General features: G+C 38.0%; 3 protein-coding genes across 3 annotated transcripts; all 3 read left to right on the top strand.

Moving 5' to 3' along the window:
- The first annotated feature begins 2062 nt into the window (after nt 1-2062).
- myct1a (myc target 1a) lies at nt 2063-4514 on the top strand. Its single transcript, XM_083933561.1, has 2 exons — nt 2063-2335; nt 3229-4514. The coding sequence occupies exons 1-2, from the start codon at nt 2281-2283 to the stop codon at nt 3774-3776; spliced, it is 603 nt and encodes a 200-aa protein (XP_083789687.1). The 5' UTR covers nt 2063-2280; the 3' UTR covers nt 3777-4514.
- A 1471-nt stretch (nt 4515-5985) lies between these two features.
- Nucleotides 5986-13118, top strand: serac1 (serine active site containing 1). The gene is made up of 17 exons (XM_083934240.1): nt 5986-6062; nt 6506-6606; nt 7018-7054; nt 7154-7296; nt 7896-7985; nt 8619-8750; nt 8846-8967; nt 9202-9330; nt 9448-9561; nt 9998-10160; nt 10480-10630; nt 10718-10859; nt 11088-11188; nt 11547-11644; nt 11779-11961; nt 12058-12201; nt 12357-13118. Exons 2-17 carry the CDS (start codon nt 6513-6515, stop codon nt 12491-12493), a joined length of 1980 nt encoding a protein of 659 aa, XP_083790366.1. The 5' UTR covers nt 5986-6062; nt 6506-6512; the 3' UTR covers nt 12494-13118.
- Nucleotides 13119-13602: 484 nt separating this feature from the next.
- On the top strand, nt 13603-14949 carry gtf2h5 (general transcription factor IIH, polypeptide 5). Its single transcript, XM_083933563.1, has 3 exons — nt 13603-13715; nt 14371-14456; nt 14609-14949. Exons 2-3 carry the CDS (start codon nt 14422-14424, stop codon nt 14787-14789), a joined length of 216 nt encoding a protein of 71 aa, XP_083789689.1. The 5' UTR covers nt 13603-13715; nt 14371-14421; the 3' UTR covers nt 14790-14949.
- The last annotated feature ends 4653 nt before the right edge of the window (nt 14950-19602 follow it).

Here is a 19602-nt window from a genome sequence, read left to right as displayed (position 1 = left end):
CAATCTATGTTGTGTTTTTTCTGCTAAAAACATGTGGGGGGATGATGTTGTGTATGTATATAATATAATAATCAGTAAATGTAGCCCAGCGAACACACTGTATGACATGTTAAGTCGACTGTTACATGTTAAAAATGAGACGTTACTTAATTAATTCTACACAATTGTCCGGTCCCTGTTAATTATGTCATACAGTGTGAGCTTGACCTACTCTATATGCAAAGTGTCTTGAGATAACTGTAGTTATGATTTGGCACTATAAATACTATTGAATTGAATTGAAATTAATTTATTTCTGTGGAAAATACAGGTGGAGTAGTTAACCTGGATGGCTTTTTTCAGTTGGACTGGTCTGCATGTTTAAAGCACAGATCGGGAGTAGAACTGTGAGATGTGCAGTGAACTTATACTGGAGCTTTGCTCCATCTACTGGTCAAGGAGGGAACAGACGGAACATCTTCTAACCAACTCAGCCTCTCCACATCCAAATGTTACTAACCAAAGTGGTATTAATGTATTGTACTAAAAAAAACATCCCATAACATATTACTTAGCCCTTTTGACACCTATTGTTTTTTTTGTGCCCAAAACGGCACATTAATAAAAGTTTAGAAGACTGATTCATTAAATCTACAAATTTAGAAACGTGTCATTGTTCTGTATGATTTCTCAAAACACAGCAATAATAAAGTACATGCTTTTTTGCTGACTACATCCTTGAAGTCCTAACAGAAAGCTAATTTAAGGACTGCACACTTCCCACCACTTTTTCCCACTGACATTTTGATATGGCCATGAACTTAAGCTATAAAACTCAAACAATATCTCCTCCACCTATGAGTCCATTTCACTCCAATTACTCCATAATTGAAAACAATGGCCACATATTATTTCAGTGTTATGTGTGTTTGCTTGTTATTTTGGAAAGGTTTTACGATAGAACCAACAATTAAAGGAAGTTCTCTCTCTCTCTCTCTCTCTCTCTCTCTCTCTCTCTCTCTCTCTCTCTCTCTCTCTCAGAAGTACTATAGTACTTAGTATAATACACTCACAAAAATTTGGTCTCAAAATCTAAGAATTTTGCATCTTACTGGACAGGATTAGCAGATTAATGTTGAGGTTTGAGGATTAATTATTTATTAATTCTTGAAAGTAAAATCTAAAGCTGATGGGGCAAATGGGGCTTGTCTACATCAGATGCATACCAATATGACTATTCGCATCCTTCCCTGTGACTGTACTGATGACCTTGCAGCTTTGGTTTGGAGGGGATTAAAACTATGCTGATTGTGGGATCAAGAATGAGTAACATGAAGAGGTTTATTTTCATTCACTGTATCCTGATTTGTGAAAGTAAAAAAAAAAGAGTTGGTGCACTGAAAAAATAAGTGTGCTGTTTTTTTTGTCTTATCAAACTACAATGTTTTTACTGGATCTCTCCAACTGAGAAAGAACCAGACGCTCAATGCCGGCACCGCTGACCTGGCAGACACTGTGGAAAGACTGAGCTTACCAACGAAGAAGTTGGAAATCAGAACAGTCAGATATCCACTCCGTCTGTTTAAAAATACACCAGATTAATGTCATTTCTTGCATCGTTTACAACCGAGTATTAAAAGCACTTAGAGTATTGTCACCATCAATTCCAGCTGTGGTTTTGCCTTCAACACATATTTGAGGCCTACACTGCCGGCTATGGCAAAACTGTCGCCTGTGGTCTCTGTGGTGGAAGGAAAAAATGAGAGAAGTTAAAATATTTATCATTTCTGAAAGGAACAAAAATATTGGTAAGTGTGGTGGAAGTACTGAGTCTTACAGTGCTGGGGTGATACCATTTTACATTAATCAACCTGAAGGAAATGATGGGAGAGGAAGTGATTATAGCAACACCCCGTCTCCCCACCTCCAGGATCTCTGTCCTGGATAGATAAGCCACTCCTGTTGCTAATTTCAAGCAAAAAAGCAGGAAATGTGACAGTGTAGTTTTCCGCTTCCATAAACAAGACGACTGCCAGACTTAGCCGCCAGTCCTGTGTGCCTCTGGGCTGAGTCTCCCTCTGAGGGAGATAGACGTACTGACAGAGAAAGTAAGCAGAAGGGACGAGAGAGGGAGAAAGTGAGAGAACAGGAAAGAGGGGAGGCAGAAAGACAGGAAAAGCCATCAGAAGAAAAGAGAGACAGGAAAGAATTGACAGAAGAAGAGGAGAAGGGAGAAGAAGAGAGAGTAAAAGACTTAAAGGACTGAATTGAGTATCAGTCTCTCTTCTTCTCCTCGAAGTCATGGCCGAGAACAACACAAATGTCTTTCTGGAAATACTTCAGTCTTTTGATGCTGGTGAGTTTTTTCTAACTTCCCTTCTCTTTTAACTGGTCTTTTTCATGTGGTCGTGTGCGATTGGCACTGTTCTCTCAGGAATTCAAGCTTTAATCACCTCTTAAATAGATACAATATGTGGGCCTGATTCCTTTTGAAGATTACTTCATGAAACTAATTAGAAAGAAACCTTTTGCAACTCACTCTAAAACTATAGAGGTCCTGACATGTTTTCTTGAGCTTTTTCTCTGAGTTTTCCCAAATGTCATTTCCAGATGACTTTTGACCAGTGTCTTCTTTCCTTTCCCCAAAGTTGAAGAAATACTGCTGTGGAAATATGGGCTGGTAGCAAAGTTGATTCAGTCATTTTGATGCTTAACTGTATTGAAAGGAAATTGATTTGTTTTCCCTGGCAGCAGTCCAACAGGATTTGTCTTAGCTGCTGCATTCTCTCTCTTCTTTCAAGCATGTTTATGTGAGCAATACTGCTTGCAAGGCAGAGAAGCAATGACCAAAAAAGTCAGTGCCTTTTTTGTGGGAATGAAACGCAATCAGTTTGTTTTACTCTGGTAAACATGAAAGAAGAAAGTCTTTTATTATTTTGTCAAGGGGCACAATTTTGCAAGACACCATTGGCAATCCTCCATTTGTGAAAAGCAGATGTTTTTTGTAATCTTGGTAAAGGCATAGATTCTAAAATTCCTTCCATTCCCAGGGGATAATAAAAAAGACTGTTTTTAAGGATGAAGTGCATTTAAATTGTTTTGCATGTGCAAAAACGTGTGTCCCTCACATTGAAGCTGTGGAGTAAGTAATAAGGCAGAAAAGATAAAAAAATAAATCAAGTAGAAACCAAAAGGGTGTTGAAGCAGATGATAAAATATCCTTTGTGATATATGTTTCTCTCTTCACAGTCCCGCTGATCATAGCTTTCTGTGTATCCATGGCGGTGGGCCTAGTCTTGGGGGCCCTGGTTTACGTGATCTTGACCTGGATGTCCCGACGCAGAGCAGGCTCTGCCAGCATCACCCGCCGTCCTCCTCGCCAATCACGCACGTCTTCCCGCAACCGCCCAGGCTTTAATCGCAACAGCAGCTACGACCGGCGTAGCAACAACAGTTTAGTCAGTGCTGCTTTCAGCTTTCATCGCCAGACTTCTTCCCCAGATCACCTCGACCCACTGGGGCACAAATCCAGCTTCAGGGCCTCCACCTTCCACCCTCTCCTCCAATGCAGTCAAATAGCGAGGGAGGCAGAGGAGGGGAGTCAGACCACGCTGCCTCGTACACCAATTCTGACCATGTCAACTGGATCTGCTCAAACCGCAGCCCAGTCAGCCTCCACCCCACCAAGACCTGAATCATTTTGGGGGAACAATGGTCTGAGAGGTTTCCATGCCACACAGACCCCACCTCCAGCTTATGAGAGCATTATTAGAGCTTATCAGGAAACTTGCACCTGAGAGGAGTAAGAGCAGCAGGTGGACTAAATGAGCCCAGAGTTGTAAATGGATTTACAAATGATGTCGGACTAAATCTGTATTGATTTAAATGACGAGGTGAAGCAGAGTGGAAGCTATGTGTCCTCCTCAACACTCTAAAACAACAATCAGTTCTGTATGTATTTTGGTTTGTTAATATATATCTGGTGTTGTTGTTGAGATAAGCATATCTGCCTTTCATCATTCAATACTGATGTGAAATATTTTTAAAAAGTCAGTTCACTCTCAGCAATGTGGCAATGGCTGCATATGAACACAAAGTATTCCTCTCAAAAATAGCAGTCTGTATTTAGTGGCGATTGACACTCGAGTATGCTAGCACAGAATCTTTGTTTAGTTTAGACCGAAATCTATAAATACATACTTGTGACTGGGCATTTATGCTGCAAAGCAAGATTTATCCTTTGTCCCTGCTGATAATCTAATAATTATGCTAAAGAGAGAATGGTTGTGTATGTGTACCCCTAAGGAAGGAGAATGTTTGTGTGTTAACGTATTTAATAAATGGTGTCACTGAGGTATAATTTGCAAAAACTCGTGAGCTCATGTGATAGTTTTAATTGCTGTCTCGCACATGTTTTGTTTTTTATTTTTTTTACAGAGCTGTGGTTTTGTGGGGGCCTGTGCCTGTTCAAAGTAATTTAGTGTGTCTGGGTTTGCAAGGACAGTGTGTGTAAGCTTTAAAGAGATACACATACAGTTGGACATGAGGTGTCAGAAGGTTTTGTATTTTATATTTGAATGTAATTTACTGAACCTCTCCTCATAAATTAATGCAATAAAAGCTAGAATCGAAAACATGACAACTGACTTCTCTATACAAAACCTGAGGTCAAATGGGCGTTTGCTAGCACAAATAGAACAGAGTCTTTGTCTTGTTAAGGGCAACACAAGGTAATGAACTGTGGTATTGTAATGTTTCGGGAAAGCTTGAAGACACATCACCTGACCCCCTCTCACCCCTTCTACTCACTAAAGCTGCTCCTCAGACACGGTTGAACAGACCCCTCCTGGAGGGGTGGGGTCGGTTCCACAGGAGATCTGATTTGCAACAGGCGGCCACTTCCTACAGGCCAGAGGGCAGCCCAAAGTAAGGAAGAGAGCCAAACATTTAAAAAATAAAAACAAATAAAATGCAAACAAAAAAAAAATAGAATAGATAAATACATTACATTAAAGCCCTGACTCAACTGTCCTGTCATGATCCGCCCCGGATCTGCCTCGGCTACTTTTTGTCCTTGGGCCCAGCTGGGGACGTCCTCCAAGAGCATCACTGAGGTCTTTTTCTTTTTTTCTGCTTTTATTTTCTATTTCCATCTTCATTTGAGTTATCAATATCACATGGAAATGATGTACTGTATGACATTGTTATGTTATATATTGATAGGTACTAACTTGTTAAAACACTAACAAACCATAAAGTGAAATCTAATACAACAGCACCACTAACAGACAGTTCGACCATCTTTATAATAGCTTGTATTTGTTGTAAGATTGTTGTATTTAACTGCATGTGTTTTTGTATTATTATTTTGTCCAACTCGAAAAGGTAGAACCGCCCTCCAAACTAACACACCACACTGCATACCTTCAGTACCTTTTTGTTACCATTTTCACAACTTTAATTGCAATTAACTAACTCTCAGTTAGTTGTTGAACAGTTCGGCATCATACAGTTCGGCATCATACTTTTCATATATATATATATATATATATTAGAGCTATAAAACACAAAGTAAATAGAAAAAAGTTGGATTGAAAAATAGTCACATTTCCTTGAAAAAAATCTTGTAGTTTATCAGCTGTATAAGTACTTTCCTTATTATTATAGACTCAAAATAATTCCGAAAATCAATTTAAAGGGATTAAAGGTTGGCCTAAACTTTGAAAATGTAGCTTGAATTAACAAATTGACAATCCGACAATTTATTGTTTTGGTTTTTATTTTCATTGTAGAGATTTGCATCGTTTGCTTCCAATTTAATCAAGTGAATGTTTTTAATGTTGGATTCACTGACACTCCAAGAATAAATGTAAAATAGTTTCTTCTTCACTTTTTAAAAATTCAAATGTGTTGTACACAGCCACAAACCTTGAAATAAAAGTATTTAGTTTTTGTATATCGCGGTTGTTGCGCAGTATGACGTATTATTTGTGAGACAAGTTTTACGTTGTTTACGAACACCGGGCGCTGCTGCAGTCGTGGAGAACATCACGGTGGTCCTTCTGAAGCTGTCGATAATTAAGGTAAATGACACCGTAAAATAATGAAAATAATAAGAGGTTAACTTAATCGGCCAGCTGGGTAGCGAACAGTGAAAGTTAGCGAGCCAGCGGAAAGATCCAGAAGTGAAACGGCAGCTAAACTAAGCTAAGTTAGCTGACGTTAGCCAGAGTGCTTGTGGATGGTTTGCTAACTTATATTAGCGTAGTTGACAAGTGGGTCACACCTTGCTTTAATGTTGATGCTTTCGCGTGTTAGGCCATTAGAGCCGTGTAGCTGGACAGTTAACTTACCAGGGCACTTTTGCATCAGGTCTGACACAGCCGTTAACCTGCTTTAAACTGAATTAGCTTCGGCAGAAGTGGCTTCACGTCTGACCATGACACGCACATTTCTAGTCTGAGTTGGAATAAGTTGTTAGTCATCTGTGCTGGTCTGGTTATAACGTATTTCAAACATACTGCAGGCGGAGGATGTCTGCTGCAGCTCTACGTTTGATCCGCTGTCGGAGGCTGAGCACAGCTGGGCCGCCGGGAGCCAGGAGAGTGCTTCAGTGGAAACACTTAAGTGAGTTTTTAAGACATTATTGGCCAATGTGTACACCGCTTACTGTCAGCAATCTCACAGATTTAAGTTCAAACTCAAAATCCTTATCTAATATTGATTAATTTATAATTTCATACTCACTATTCTTTGACAAGTATTGCTGCATGCACCAGCTATACTGTCAAATCCACCTACTTTATGTATATAAAGCAACCTGTTACATTCATATTTCCATATTTATTCCATCACCCTTTGAACTCTGCACCACTATGGCACCACTATGGCACTTTTTCAATTCTATTGTCCTGTGTTTTATATATACTTATATTTAAATCTGTACATAATAGTCAAGTGTTAATGTTATCCTTGTTTTTAGCCATATGTGAGTCAAATTCCTTCTGATTCTGACTCTGATTTTCTGCTGACATTTAGGGAAGGTGGCTAAAGTTACTGGTGCAATTGTCTTGGGGTAAGTTAAAATATTACCATACAGATTTGAATCATTGCAAAGAAATGTAGGAAAAATTAACCATAACTGTGCCTCAGCTTCTCCATTACCTTTCTACAGGGGCTGTCTTTTTATCACTTATGAAGTGGCAGCCTTGGACAAGGCTGTGACCATTGACACAAGTGCAATTCTTCAGGAGAAGTACAAGTCTTACGTCTATCTGAGAGCCACTCCCTCAGATGAAAAGGAGAAGCTTACTGCAGGTACTGTTGAATGTCATCCACCTAGACCTCAAGGCTTAACTGGAAACATTTCCCTTTTTAAAACACCTTACAAAACTGTGAGTTCTGACATCTCAGACCAGCTGTATGACATCTGGAATATGCTGAATAGCTTTATTTCTTTCTTGTGTAAGCACAAAGTCATTTGCCATGTCCAGGTGCCCACTGACGTGTGTTATCATTACTTCCTGTCTTTCCTTCCTCACCCTCTCTATCTTTCCTGCCTGACTATTCGGGTCAGTCTGTTGACTGATCTCACTTCCACTGGTCAAGGTTCTCTTATTTAATTGAAACACCTACCTACCAACCTATAGACCTTTTTAATCAAGTTCCATTGCTAGAAAACAGCCTTGACTGCAGCTGACTTCCTGTCAGCTGATGTCATTCACATTCACTGTAACAGGAAATAAACTAGGACACATTTAGAAGGTTTATGTTTACATCTTTGAAAAGATCTATACTGAGATACCAACTAGCAGCCATAACTAAATGCTTCTGTTTACTTGGTAGTGTTTTTATAGAAATTAAATTATTTCTAGGTCATTGTAGTTTGTTTTAGTTTTTTTACACTTTGTGTCTAGGGCTCACGCACAAAGCAAGGAGGGAACTTCATAAAGCAGCAAGGCGATTTCTGGAAATATCATCTAGGGTTTTGCTGCAATCACTAGACGGTAAGAAACCAAAAAATTGTCATTACTGAACGTTTACAGAATGATTCTTTAGTAGTATTTATGCCACTTTTGTTTTTAGGTCTGGAAAGCAGAAGTTGCTGCTAATAGAAGCACTCGTTTTCTTTCCAAGAAAACTACAGTTGCCTTCTCATTTTTATGTGGGGTGTGCACATTAAGGCTAAAGGAAACACCTGCCCTGTACGTGCACATCCTGTTTTGAATGTCTCATGTTTAGGTATCTGCAATTGGCTCTAATATTAATTAATAATTGTTATGTTCACCTTATGTTAGCTCTGTATTTATCACTCATGGCCTTTAATTGTAAATGCACATATTCTTTTCAAGATTAAAGAAATATGAGACATGTAAGCCATCTAATAAATACGTTTTGGACTTTTTTTTTAAATGAATAGCTGCCAAGTTGATGACAAAGGGTTTGAAACCACAAGGTTTGTAACTTCCTACCTGTCGTAGTGATTTGATGGTGGTACTGTAGATACTGGTAGTTGGTCACATTAGACACAGATGGGACGCAATTTCACAGTGTCTTTAGGATTATCTGTAGTATCCAGTATCTATTTTGTTCTGTAAAATGTTCAGCCAGTAAGTGTGCTTTCTATTTGTATGTCTAAGAGCACTTCAGCCATGTAGATGCAGACCCACATGAGGTGGCATTATGGGTCTTACTGAAGAGGACAGTGTCAGCCAATAAAGCCATCAGACTACAGGCTGTTCAGGAGCTTGCAGAAAATCACCACTGGCATGGTAAAATACATAAATTTTGTTGCATATCAGTTCAGGTTTACAGTATATACAACACATGAAGTGGGATTAGTTAACACTTTTTATCAATAACACAGACTACCAGTACCAGACAGCAGCCCAGGTTATAGACCAGCGAACAGCAGTGGGCCTGGCGCGGACACCTCAGATAGACCTTAGATTCTTCCTGCGCTCACCTGCACTGCCAAAACTGGAGGATGTAAGTAGATCTGTCTATTATGTTGAATACCTCAGTATCAGTCTTGGTTCTATACTTAACATACTGGACAGCATATTTGTGTAATATTAGATGTGTGATATTGTGTTTTGTTGGAATCTGCAATTACATGTGAAGCTGTCAAACTGCAAGTGACACTAGCTTTTCATTACCTTTTTTTGTTTTACTTCACATTGGTATACATGTTGATACTAAGATGTGTCGACTTCTTTATAGGGTTTGTCTGCAGAAGATGGACTGAGGCAGCTGCTGGCATCTCTGCCTCAGTCTGAGGTGGACAAGTGTGTTCAGTACTTCACCTCACTGGCCCTCAGAGAGAGCACCCAGTCCTTGGCAGCACAACGGGTAACTGAGATGGAAAGATGAAATCACATGTGCACTTCTACATACAGTCTTTTGGAAAGTGTTGGAAATCCAAATCTTAAATCCTCTTACTAACACATACACTCTCCTTTGTTACAGGGTGGTCTGTGGTGTTTTGGAGGTAATGGTCTGCCTTACGCCCAGAGCCTCACCTCTGTTCCCTCTGAGAAGGTGGAGTCATTCTGCCTACAGGCACTAGTGCAGCACTCAAAGGTAAATGAGGGTCAACATGATCTAGTCTTGGGGGGAGTTGTCTGATTCCTTTTCCTGAACTGGTCATAATTATCAGTTAAATACAACACAGAAGTGCATTCAGCAGCTAATCTTGTGCATCCTCCCCTAACATTTAAAAGTCAATAGATCATTCAAAACACAAAGCACCTTTTGTTCTAGTTCAGTGTTTCAGGGTATCATTAGGTTTCATGGTTAGAGGGACTTTCATCAGCATGCAAGTATTTTTAGAGCAGTGCTTTAATTGTTTACACTGCAGACTGAACTAAATGTCATAGTTTTCTGAACAGAGACAACTATTACTTCATCAGTTAATTTGGCCCTGACTGTCAGTGGAATAACTTGTGGAGAGTGTGATGGATTTAGATTGCTAGGTAAGGTGAATAAATGTTCTTACTAAAACACATCCTCTCTGCAGGTCCAGAGCCACTGTGACCACATAGTTTCCAACGGCGGTCTGCAGCTCCTTCAGCGGGTTTATCAGCTTCGTAGAGACTCCCTGAAGATTCAGAGGAACATTGTTCGTATCATAGGAAATTTAGCACTCAATGAAAGTGTTCACCAGGCCATATGCCAGTCTGGTAAGTCTGCAGCTAATGATCATGCCATAGAAGGTTCTGGTTATGCGTAATCTTGACTGGGTTTACTGAGGAGTGGGTTTACAGATTACATATTCACCATCACAAAGACGTCATCATTCAAATGAAAACAGTTTAAATGTTGACCGCACAGCTAAAAACTGTTAATCAACCCAAAGATGCTTTTTAGTATTCATACTTGTTCACACTTGTTTGTGTTTGTTTTCTGTTATTAATACTTTCTTTCCCAATTGTAATAACTGAACAACAGATTATAATACAGCCCGATATTCTTTCTTCCTTACCTATCTGACACCTTCAGGCTGGGTATCTGTCCTGGCTGAGATGATGCAGTCTCCCCACGTCATGCAGGCGTCTCATGCAGCTCGTGCTCTGGCCAACCTAGATAGGGAGACTGTGAAAGAGAAATACCAAGATGGTGTCTATATTCTCCACCCACATACACGTGGCAAGTAGGAAGACATTTAATCTATTGTTTTTTTGTTTATTATAGTTATATGTAAACAAACTCTTATCTTTAACAATGTGTTAATTTCCAGCCAGCCAATCAAAGCAGATGTGCTCTTCATCCATGGGATTCTTGGGGCAGCTTTTAAGACGTGGAGGCAGAAGGACCGCAATATGTTAGAGGAAGAGGAAGAGGCAGAAAGCAAGGAAGACTACACAGAGTGCTGGCCGAAGGTGGAAATCCACCAAATACATTTAACAACGAGTATTATGGACCATAAAGCATCTTAACCATGTTTTTCCTCCTAAATTTGAACGACTATGGATTGGTCTTTCTGGCTAGACTGTATAGTGTTTGCTCAATGAAATGTGAGGTCCTACAAAGATTTTGATTAATCTTGAGAAATGAATCATCTCTCACTGTTGTTTTTCCTCTGTTACTGTTCCCTCTTTTATTGACAGTCATGGTTGGCTGCTGACTGTCCAAATCTGAGAGTACTATCAGTGGAGTATGACAGTCACCTCAGTGACTGGATGGCCAAGTGTCCCGCTGAGAATCAGAGGTGAGGAATTTGTAGTTGTTTTCATTTCCGTTTGTTTGTCTATTGGTCAGCAGGATAAATAAAAACTACTGGCCCAATGTTGATGAAACTTGGTGGAAGGGTGTAGCTTGGGCCGAGCAAGTTTCTTTTTTTCTTTTATGTGTCAACTGTTAATTTTAAAATATTGTAGGGTTGTGCAAGTGACTTTTGTTACTTACCAGTAGTAATAACATTAATATTTAGCACAATATCTTCGATAAGTTATCCAACATTATGACTATTAAAATCTAATTAAGCTACAATGCTTAGTGAAATGTAATGTTTTATTATCCTTTTTATTAATGAACTGTTGATTCATTCTTTGAATTGGTCTCTTCAGGAAGTCCTTGGCTTACAGAAGTCGAGAACTGCTAAAGAAGTTAAAGCTGGCAGGAGTTGGAGAGAGGCCTGTGGTCTGGGTAGCCCACAGTATGGGAGGTATTCTGTCCGACATTTACCTTCACAAGCATGCCAAATTTTTACTCCCATCTCTTGAACACAACATGAAAAACAAATGGCTTGGTGTTATTTCAAACCTGTACCTACACATGATTTCATCTATTTTCTATCAGGACTGCTTGTGAAGAAAATGCTGCTGGATGCCTCAGAGGACCCAGATATGCACGGACTATTGAAGAACACTAAGGGGATTATGTTCTATAGCGTTCCTCACCATGGCACCTTTATGGCAGAGTACTCAGTCAATGTCAGATATCTCCTCTTTCCCTCTGTAGAAGTCAGAGAACTTTGTAAAGGTTAGTGATTCAAATTAATTCTGAGGTCAAAGACTGTATGTGTTTCATAGAAATTGTTCAATATGTATTGTGAGTTGTTGCCCATGTGTTTTCAAGATTCACCAGCACTGCGTAACCTGAATGAGAACTTCCTGAACATGGCCAAAGAAAAGGAAATCAAAGTGCTGAGCTTTGCAGAGACGCTCCCAACTAATATCGGTCCCATGATCAAGATACTGGTGGTACCGACACAGTCAGCAAGTATGTAACATCACATGGGAAATAAGACGCATTTATTTGTGATGTTTAGCTTTAATGCGAATGCATGAGCAAAAAGAGCATAGATCTTGAAAGCTATATATCTGTAATATTGTTACCTTAGCTCTTACCTTGAGCCTGCTTTGGTGTGGTTTCAGATCTCGGCATCGGGGAGCTCATCGAGGTGGATGTAGATCATCTCAACATCTGCAAGCCAGAGAAGAAGGACTCGTTTCTGTACAGGCGCAGCCTACAATTCATTCTGGAATCACTGCAGAGCTACATGAGCCACTGACTGAAATATGTGAACACAACAAAAACCTACCACTTACTTGAAATAGGGGAGAGAACTGTCACCCATCCTCCCCAAACCAAATGGAAACAACTGCCTCTCCTTGTTGCACATTTACATAGACAACCACTTATGTGATAATAGTATAATTAGGAATATTAAATATACTTAACACATTGATTTCTGTGAAGAGTTGTCAGTTGTGATGACAAAAAGGTGGTTGTTTGTTTAGTTTTAAATTTGTCTCTCTTACAAGAGAAAGAACATGACGACTTTGAAATACTTTACTTTTAGATTTTAATTTTTATGGCACCTTTTTTCATTTAATCTTTGATTTACCAGTTAAACATATGGCATATACAGTAATGCTCATACAATATTTACTTAAAGATGCACTGAAATATCCATTCGGGCTCCTCAGTATTTTTTTTTTTTTTACCAGAGTGGTTTAAGATTTTATATCTAAATGTATATTTTAACTACAGTATGACAGTCATATTGTCAAAAAATACTCCTTCCTGAACGTTACCTCAAATGGACCTGCATTAACAGTAGTTCAGATTGCTTTATTTATTTTTGTGGGACTAATCAAGCAGTTGGTTTTAAATCAGCATTTGTTTGAAGTACAAATTGCTACTAGCAATCCTGACTGAATGAATAAATGTATGAAGTTGGGAATCGGATTTGTCTGTGCTGTGCATCATTTTCATCTCGAAGCCACTTTGCAATGCATATCTCATCTAATTTCGTATGTTTTGTTTTGACAAAATGAATACTACACTTATAAAATGTGCATTGTTCACTAATCTATGGATGCATTGGAGTATTGTAAATCATTGGGTCAATCATTATGGTAATACTGGACTTTAATATAATTTTTGCATCACTGTTGATGATATACCTTTATTTGTCAGATATGAACGTCAGTGAATTGGCCAAAGCAGAAATTCCCAATTTGTTATTTTTTTTATTGACAACTTTACAATGGCTGTTCCAGAAAGTTTACTCTATCATGTTATATATAATTATGGCCTTAAACGTAGACAGAGAAAGACCCCGCTGGAGAATAAATATGCCACATGCGCATTTTTTGTATTGAAGAAGATTGTCCCTCGGTACAGACCGTAGACATTGTTAGCAAAGGAAACAACCGCAGCTTTCTGTTTGGTCATGAATTAAAGCGCGTCTCTCGTCCTTCTCAACTCTTTCGACCAAATATAGCCAGGTATGTAAACATTTATTGATGGCGTGTTTTGCCCAATATTTGAAATCGCTGCACTGCCGAGTATCCCCGTGGTTTTGTACTTTGAAACTAACAACGTTAGCTGTTCGCTAACAAGTTAGGCTCAACCAAAAGCTAACGCTAGCGTTTGTGTTTAACACTAACGCTGTTTTTCTGAACATTACATTGCTTTTTGATATTATAGCTTTTTTATGAAGTAAATATAACGTAAGTTGTGATTAATATATAATAAATTATAAATATGCTGAAGTGAATTTAAATAGTAAAGATAAAAAGGCGATTCATATTTCCTTATTTCAATTTCCCAGCTTGGGATTCATTATATCATATAAATGTATGTATATATACTACTAATTATGTAGAAGGGGTGGGATTACAATACTTAGTAGCACTTCTTTTCAATTATGTCAATTTAATCTTTTTCTTTTGCTTTTTTTTCTATTTTTAATTGTTTTGTGTGCCTGCAATGGAACAATAATATTGCTTTATTGTGATTCTCTGTTTTAATTGTATTTACATATTCAAAATAACATTTAAATCTATCAATCAATGTGTGGACTGAAATTTAGTGTCCCGAGTTTACCGTCCACTCTAAGGTCAGGAAGTAACATAACTTTATTTCTTTATGTTACTGCAGGTTTTGGCATTTTAAGTTGTATCGACTGCCTATTTCTTTGCACTTGTAAACATGGTCAACGTGCACAAGGGAGTTCTTGTTGAATGGTAAGGAAAACTGTATGCAAAGGCATTCTGATGAGAAATGATGTGCCAAAACAAAACCCATATGATGAAATATAGTACCCAAGTTTGTTATGCCTAACATTTGTGCAGAATTAAACAACTTAAAAAGTAGTTTCCTCTGCTCCCTGCACCAGTGATCCTGCTATGAAACAGTTCCTCCTCTATCTGGATGAAAAAATGGCCCTGGGAAAGAAGTTCATCCTCAAGGACCTTGATGACACACACCTCTTCATCCTGGCAGAGGTGGTTCAGACCCTCCAGGAGAGAGTTGGCGAGCTAATGGACCAGAATTCCTTCCCCATCACACAGAAATAACACTATTTCAAAGAAGTATTGGTTCTTGGGCTTAATGTTTTTTGTTTTTCTTTGGAAATGCACCTTGTTTGCAGTGTTTTAACTGCAGACTGAAATGGAGCAATAGCTGTTTTATTTTTTTGGTTACACTAATGAGAAAAAACTAAGTAAAAAATATTTTACTCTGTTGGCTTGATTTGTGATGTCTTAATTAGGTACATTATGAAACTGGTTGAATACATTTCATTTTTTGCTTCTTGATCTTAGTTTGAATAGCTCATTTCAGTTGCCATTTTTAAAGCAACCTTTTTATGGAGGGTTGATGACCGCAGAGATCAGAGTGAATTAAAAAAAACAAAAAACAATAAAAAGCTACAAAGAGACAGAGGTGCATCAAGCTGCAGAATTGGGTGTTATCATTTACTGCATTTGGCACTAATGGTGACCTTTTTACATTTAAACAGTCAATCATTTAATCCAAAAACAATCTAATTCTTATGTCTGTGTAAGAGTTAATTACCTTGCCAGAAATCTGCTCAATTAGTAAATTTTACCAATAATTTGAACCTGAACATAAAAAGCCATCATCAATGGTGCTCTGATACTATGATTTACCATTGACAACAGTTAAATAAAAGGCAGAGCCTCCTTTTTAATCCTGTGAAGTTAAAGATATCAATGCATGCATGCAGACTGTACAAATTACCTTTAAAGAGAAGAGCCTCGGTCAGAGTGGGAGAAAGTGTCAATAAATTAAGAGTTTTATTCTGTTCTCTATTAATTCATAATTTAAAAATATATAACCTAACCTATATCAAAGACAAAAAGAGACATGATTGTAATATCACAATCTGATCCATTAATAGTGTTTGTGATTTGCCGGTTAAAATACAGTAGATTTAAATGTTAAATGCCTTTAAATCTTTGCTATAAAGCATTCAGTAGTTTTAATTCAGCTCCTTAAACCAATTTACTCAATTTAAACACAACCACTTACATGCAGTCAAAATCCATTCATACTGTATGCAGACTATTTTAAAAAAACTCAATTTCAAACTACATTCTGCAGCTGCACCGGGATCCTGCTCACTCAGAAATATCAAGATTTAGCTGCTCTCTGAAGATAGATGGATAGATACCATTGTTCATTGATCCTAGTGTCTAAAGCTTCATACCAGTTTTTACTTTTTAAACTGAGATTATTACTCGTTCCATTTTAGTTGAACTTCTCGAACAAACTGACAGCTGTACGCACAGAGTTGCAGTGTTAATAAAAATGCAGATCGAGGTTTTATTTAGAGTTGTAGTGAATATTTGAATGTGAGGGCAAAAGACTGTTTAACAAAATGGTCGACAGGGCATAAAGGCAAAAACATTAGATGGTCCCTACTACCAAACTCATACCCAACCAGGAGTCAGTAATCTCAGTTATTTAAGCGATTCAATGGGCGCCTTGATACGGACTGAATGAATGAAGACATGAAACAGCAAGTTCAGCTCTGTCAGAGGGAGGAGACACAGAGAAACTCAGTGTTTGCTGAAGAAAACCTGCCAGCCAGCAGGTTACTGTAGGTTCACAGAGCCAGTATCCATGGTGACTGACCCAGAGTTAAAGTTCTCTTACTTTTTTGAACCGAAAAATCCAGCGTTTACCCAATCTCAGGGTTAACAAACTCAGAGTTTTCCTAATCCTGCTTTGTGAAACAGGGCTCAGGTGCAGTGACGATGTAAATCATCAGAAACCGATCTGATTTACAAACTGTTCTCTGTGACAGAAGATGTTTTTTACAGTCAAGTGACAAACTACACAACTTAAAGAGCTCCAGTACTCTCTAGTGGAGTACAGAGGTAACTGCAAGATTCAACCCTATACTGAGATTTGAGCCATAGTGTGGTATCTTAATGTTTACTCTGTAGGACTACACAGTGCATTTACATGCATTTATGACTGATTTCACATTTATTACAGCATGATCACTGAATCTGAATGAACTCAAACTAAATATGTATGAGTGAGGTTATATTAACATTATCACATGAGCTTATTTTATGACATGTAAAATGGTAGTTTTAGATTTATTAGAAGTTAAACCTTACATCATTCAATATCAACCTAAGATGCTTCATAGATTCAAGCCTCATCTAGAACAACTACTGAGGAATAAAAAGTAGTTTGGGCCACATTTGAAATTCAGAGGAGAGAATAAAACACAAATAAATCTTTGTTTCTCGCATTACAACCGACGATAGATTACAACCACTTCCGGGTCCTTTGTTTCCTTCTGGTGTGGGCAACTGACATTTCTGCTACTGCCACCTATTGGTCTGGAGTGTGAATTGTAGTTTAACAGTATAACAAACTGCCGCGGCCTGTTCTCGGGGCTGTGAAAACCCTAGAAAAAAAACTTGCAATCAGGATTGTCACTGGGCGCAATCCTGAATTAAAGCAATGCATCTAAACACATAATTGAATTAATCCGTTTGAGAATTTAAGAATAAATGTATTTTTTTTTTTAAACTCACACGAAAAGGAAGGTAAGCTTAATTTATGGAGAGCCAAAAGCATGATTAAATCAGGGATCATAAACTATGCAGTACAGATTCAAATTCTATGTGAATCTGATAACAAATCATATGAGTCAAGATGTTTTATTTTATGACCTTGAGATGGGGTGCACCGTTCCTGGAGGTACTGCAATACCAGGTCGATGCGTGGAGTGGACGGAGCAAGCCCCTATTCCATCTCCCTGCTCCAAAAATCAATTTAATATATGGTCCCCGGGTAGGGGACGTATCAGATATTAAACTGATAAGAACAGATACTACACTTGATCTTAGCCAAAAGGCCGAGAAGCGATACTGAACAAGCGTCAGTGGTAAAGGACTCATTCACCGCACAACTGCTCTAACTCACGGTTCAACATGCTGTCAATAATTAACAAACGTACACCAACTACCTATAAACGCACAGTTGGATGTTTAATGTCTAATCAGCATAAAAAATACAAGATCTCACTTTTGTTGCGGAAGATTGTGAATAAAAAAAATGTGGGTTGATGGTATTTCTGGTCACGTGATGTGCTGCTGCCCAATAAGCCATCAGTATAAAAGAGTATCTTAAAATCATCTTTATAGCTTATATGGAGGTAGAATTGTTTGTTTATGCAGTTAAAATACACGATTGAGTTTAAATACTTCACAGAATCGTCTGCGTGTGGATGAAAATAAACTAAATACAGAAGTTTATCTTTAAAAGCGACCGCTTTCACAAAGATACGGTGAGCTCCGTCTCCCTCTGGTAACTATGGAAACTATGCTGAAACTGCACTCAGTCTGACTCTTCTGCAGCTCAGACATTGTACAAAATACACTTTGCATTGTACTGAAATGTCTCGAATAAGTAAATCTGTTTAAGCAGCTGTCCAAACTGTATCTGCACTTAAAATGATTCTAATTATAGCAGCAGACACGTATGTTAGTAAATGCTATATTACGCTAATTAAAACTGATTTTGACTTTGAACGTCAACGTCACTGCGAACTTCAAAACTGCACTCACTGCGCAGCATCCATTAAAAAGTGCTGTTTTCGGCTCAAAAATATTTACCGCGAGTATCAAATAGCTATACTTGACCAGACCGACGGTTGCTGTTAATATTAACAGAATAAAGAGCATTAACTTCTACTCCCACTAACGCATTTCTTCCGTTAACGTTGCTCCACCCAATTTTAGCTGACGTTAGCATTTCAGCTAGCCTAGCAATTAACGTTGTGAATTTAGCAACATAACATAAAAACTCAACTAGCAAACGTTGTAACGTTAACCTACATAATACCGAGAGACTATGAGGGATAGTGATAAGAGAATATATCCCGAAAAAAGCTAGTTTGTTAAAGTATTAACCTACCTGAAAGTGTGCTGTCGACGTTGAGTAACGGAGAAGCCTGCTAGTGAAGTATCGCGAGATCTGTGTGATGTTACGCTATTTTACGTTAGGTACAATGTTTACTAACAATAATCATCAGGGGTCGGTACCGTCCATGTTTAACTCAATATTTTTTTTTCTTATCACAACAGTGAGACATTTACCGTTAATTAAAATAAAATTGTTTGTATATTGTATAAGTGGCTACAGTAGTGCAATATTGACATGCAGTCATCTTCTGTTTGATTTATTATTTTAGTTTTAATTTCGCTGTTCTTTACGAAACACTAATGGGTCATACATACATGAATATGAATGCATACCACATACATTTTTGATCCGTTTTCCCGAGATAACAAGATCATCTTTATCCGTATTCCCAAGATAACAAGATAATTAATTTGATAGATGGTGAATGAAACGTGTTAGGCCTGAGATTTCCATCACACCTCACATGTCATGCCTCATAAAGACTTCTCATATCTTGAAGAACACTATGGACAACATTGCCAGAGGATTTCAGTTGATTATTTACTGTAATGAAATTAAAATGTTATCTGTATATGTATGTGCACATAGTAAAACCCCTTACTGTACTGGTATTTATGTTGTTGTAATATAATATTGTTGACAATAAAGTTTGTCAAAAATGTAGGGCTTCCGTATGTTCTTTGTGTTTGTCTGTCATTTTTATGCTTTTAATGTAGAGCACTTTGAGCTAAAATTGTTTGTATGACAGGTGCTCTATAAATAAAATAAATGTATTCTTATACTTATTGCTATTACTACAATTACAATCATCATCATTATTATTATTATTATTATTATTATTATTATTATTGGATAACTTAATAACATAATGACAGGTGTTAGTCTGTTTTCAGTCGGTTCTCTTATTCTGAAGGAAGT

This window comes from Echiichthys vipera (assembly GCF_963691815.1).
Source record: "Echiichthys vipera genome assembly, chromosome: 19".
Lineage (NCBI taxonomy): Eukaryota > Metazoa > Chordata > Actinopteri > Perciformes > Trachinidae > Echiichthys > Echiichthys vipera.
The sequence above is the reverse complement of the archived record's forward strand: the minus strand, read 5'-3'. Positions and strand labels throughout refer to the sequence as shown.

Excerpts from the sequence above, each read along its gene's own strand:
- myct1a (XM_083933561.1), top strand. The coding sequence starts at position 2,281 with ATGGCCGAGAACAACACAAATGTCTTTCTGGAAATACTTCAGTCTTTT. Across the intron at positions 2,336-3,228 it reads ACTTCAGTCTTTTGATGCTG|TCCCGCTGATCATAGCTTTC; the intron begins GTGAGTTTTTTC and ends CTCTCTTCACAG.
- serac1 (XM_083934240.1), top strand. The coding sequence starts at position 6,513 with ATGTCTGCTGCAGCTCTACGTTTGATCCGCTGTCGGAGGCTGAGCACA. Across the intron at positions 9,562-9,997 it reads CACTAGTGCAGCACTCAAAG|GTCCAGAGCCACTGTGACCA; the intron begins GTAAATGAGGGT and ends TCCTCTCTGCAG. Across the intron at positions 11,189-11,546 it reads TGTCCCGCTGAGAATCAGAG|GAAGTCCTTGGCTTACAGAA; the intron begins GTGAGGAATTTG and ends TGGTCTCTTCAG.
- gtf2h5 (XM_083933563.1), top strand. The coding sequence starts at position 14,422 with ATGGTCAACGTGCACAAGGGAGTTCTTGTTGAATG. Across the intron at positions 14,457-14,608 it reads AAGGGAGTTCTTGTTGAATG|TGATCCTGCTATGAAACAGT; the intron begins GTAAGGAAAACT and ends TCCCTGCACCAG.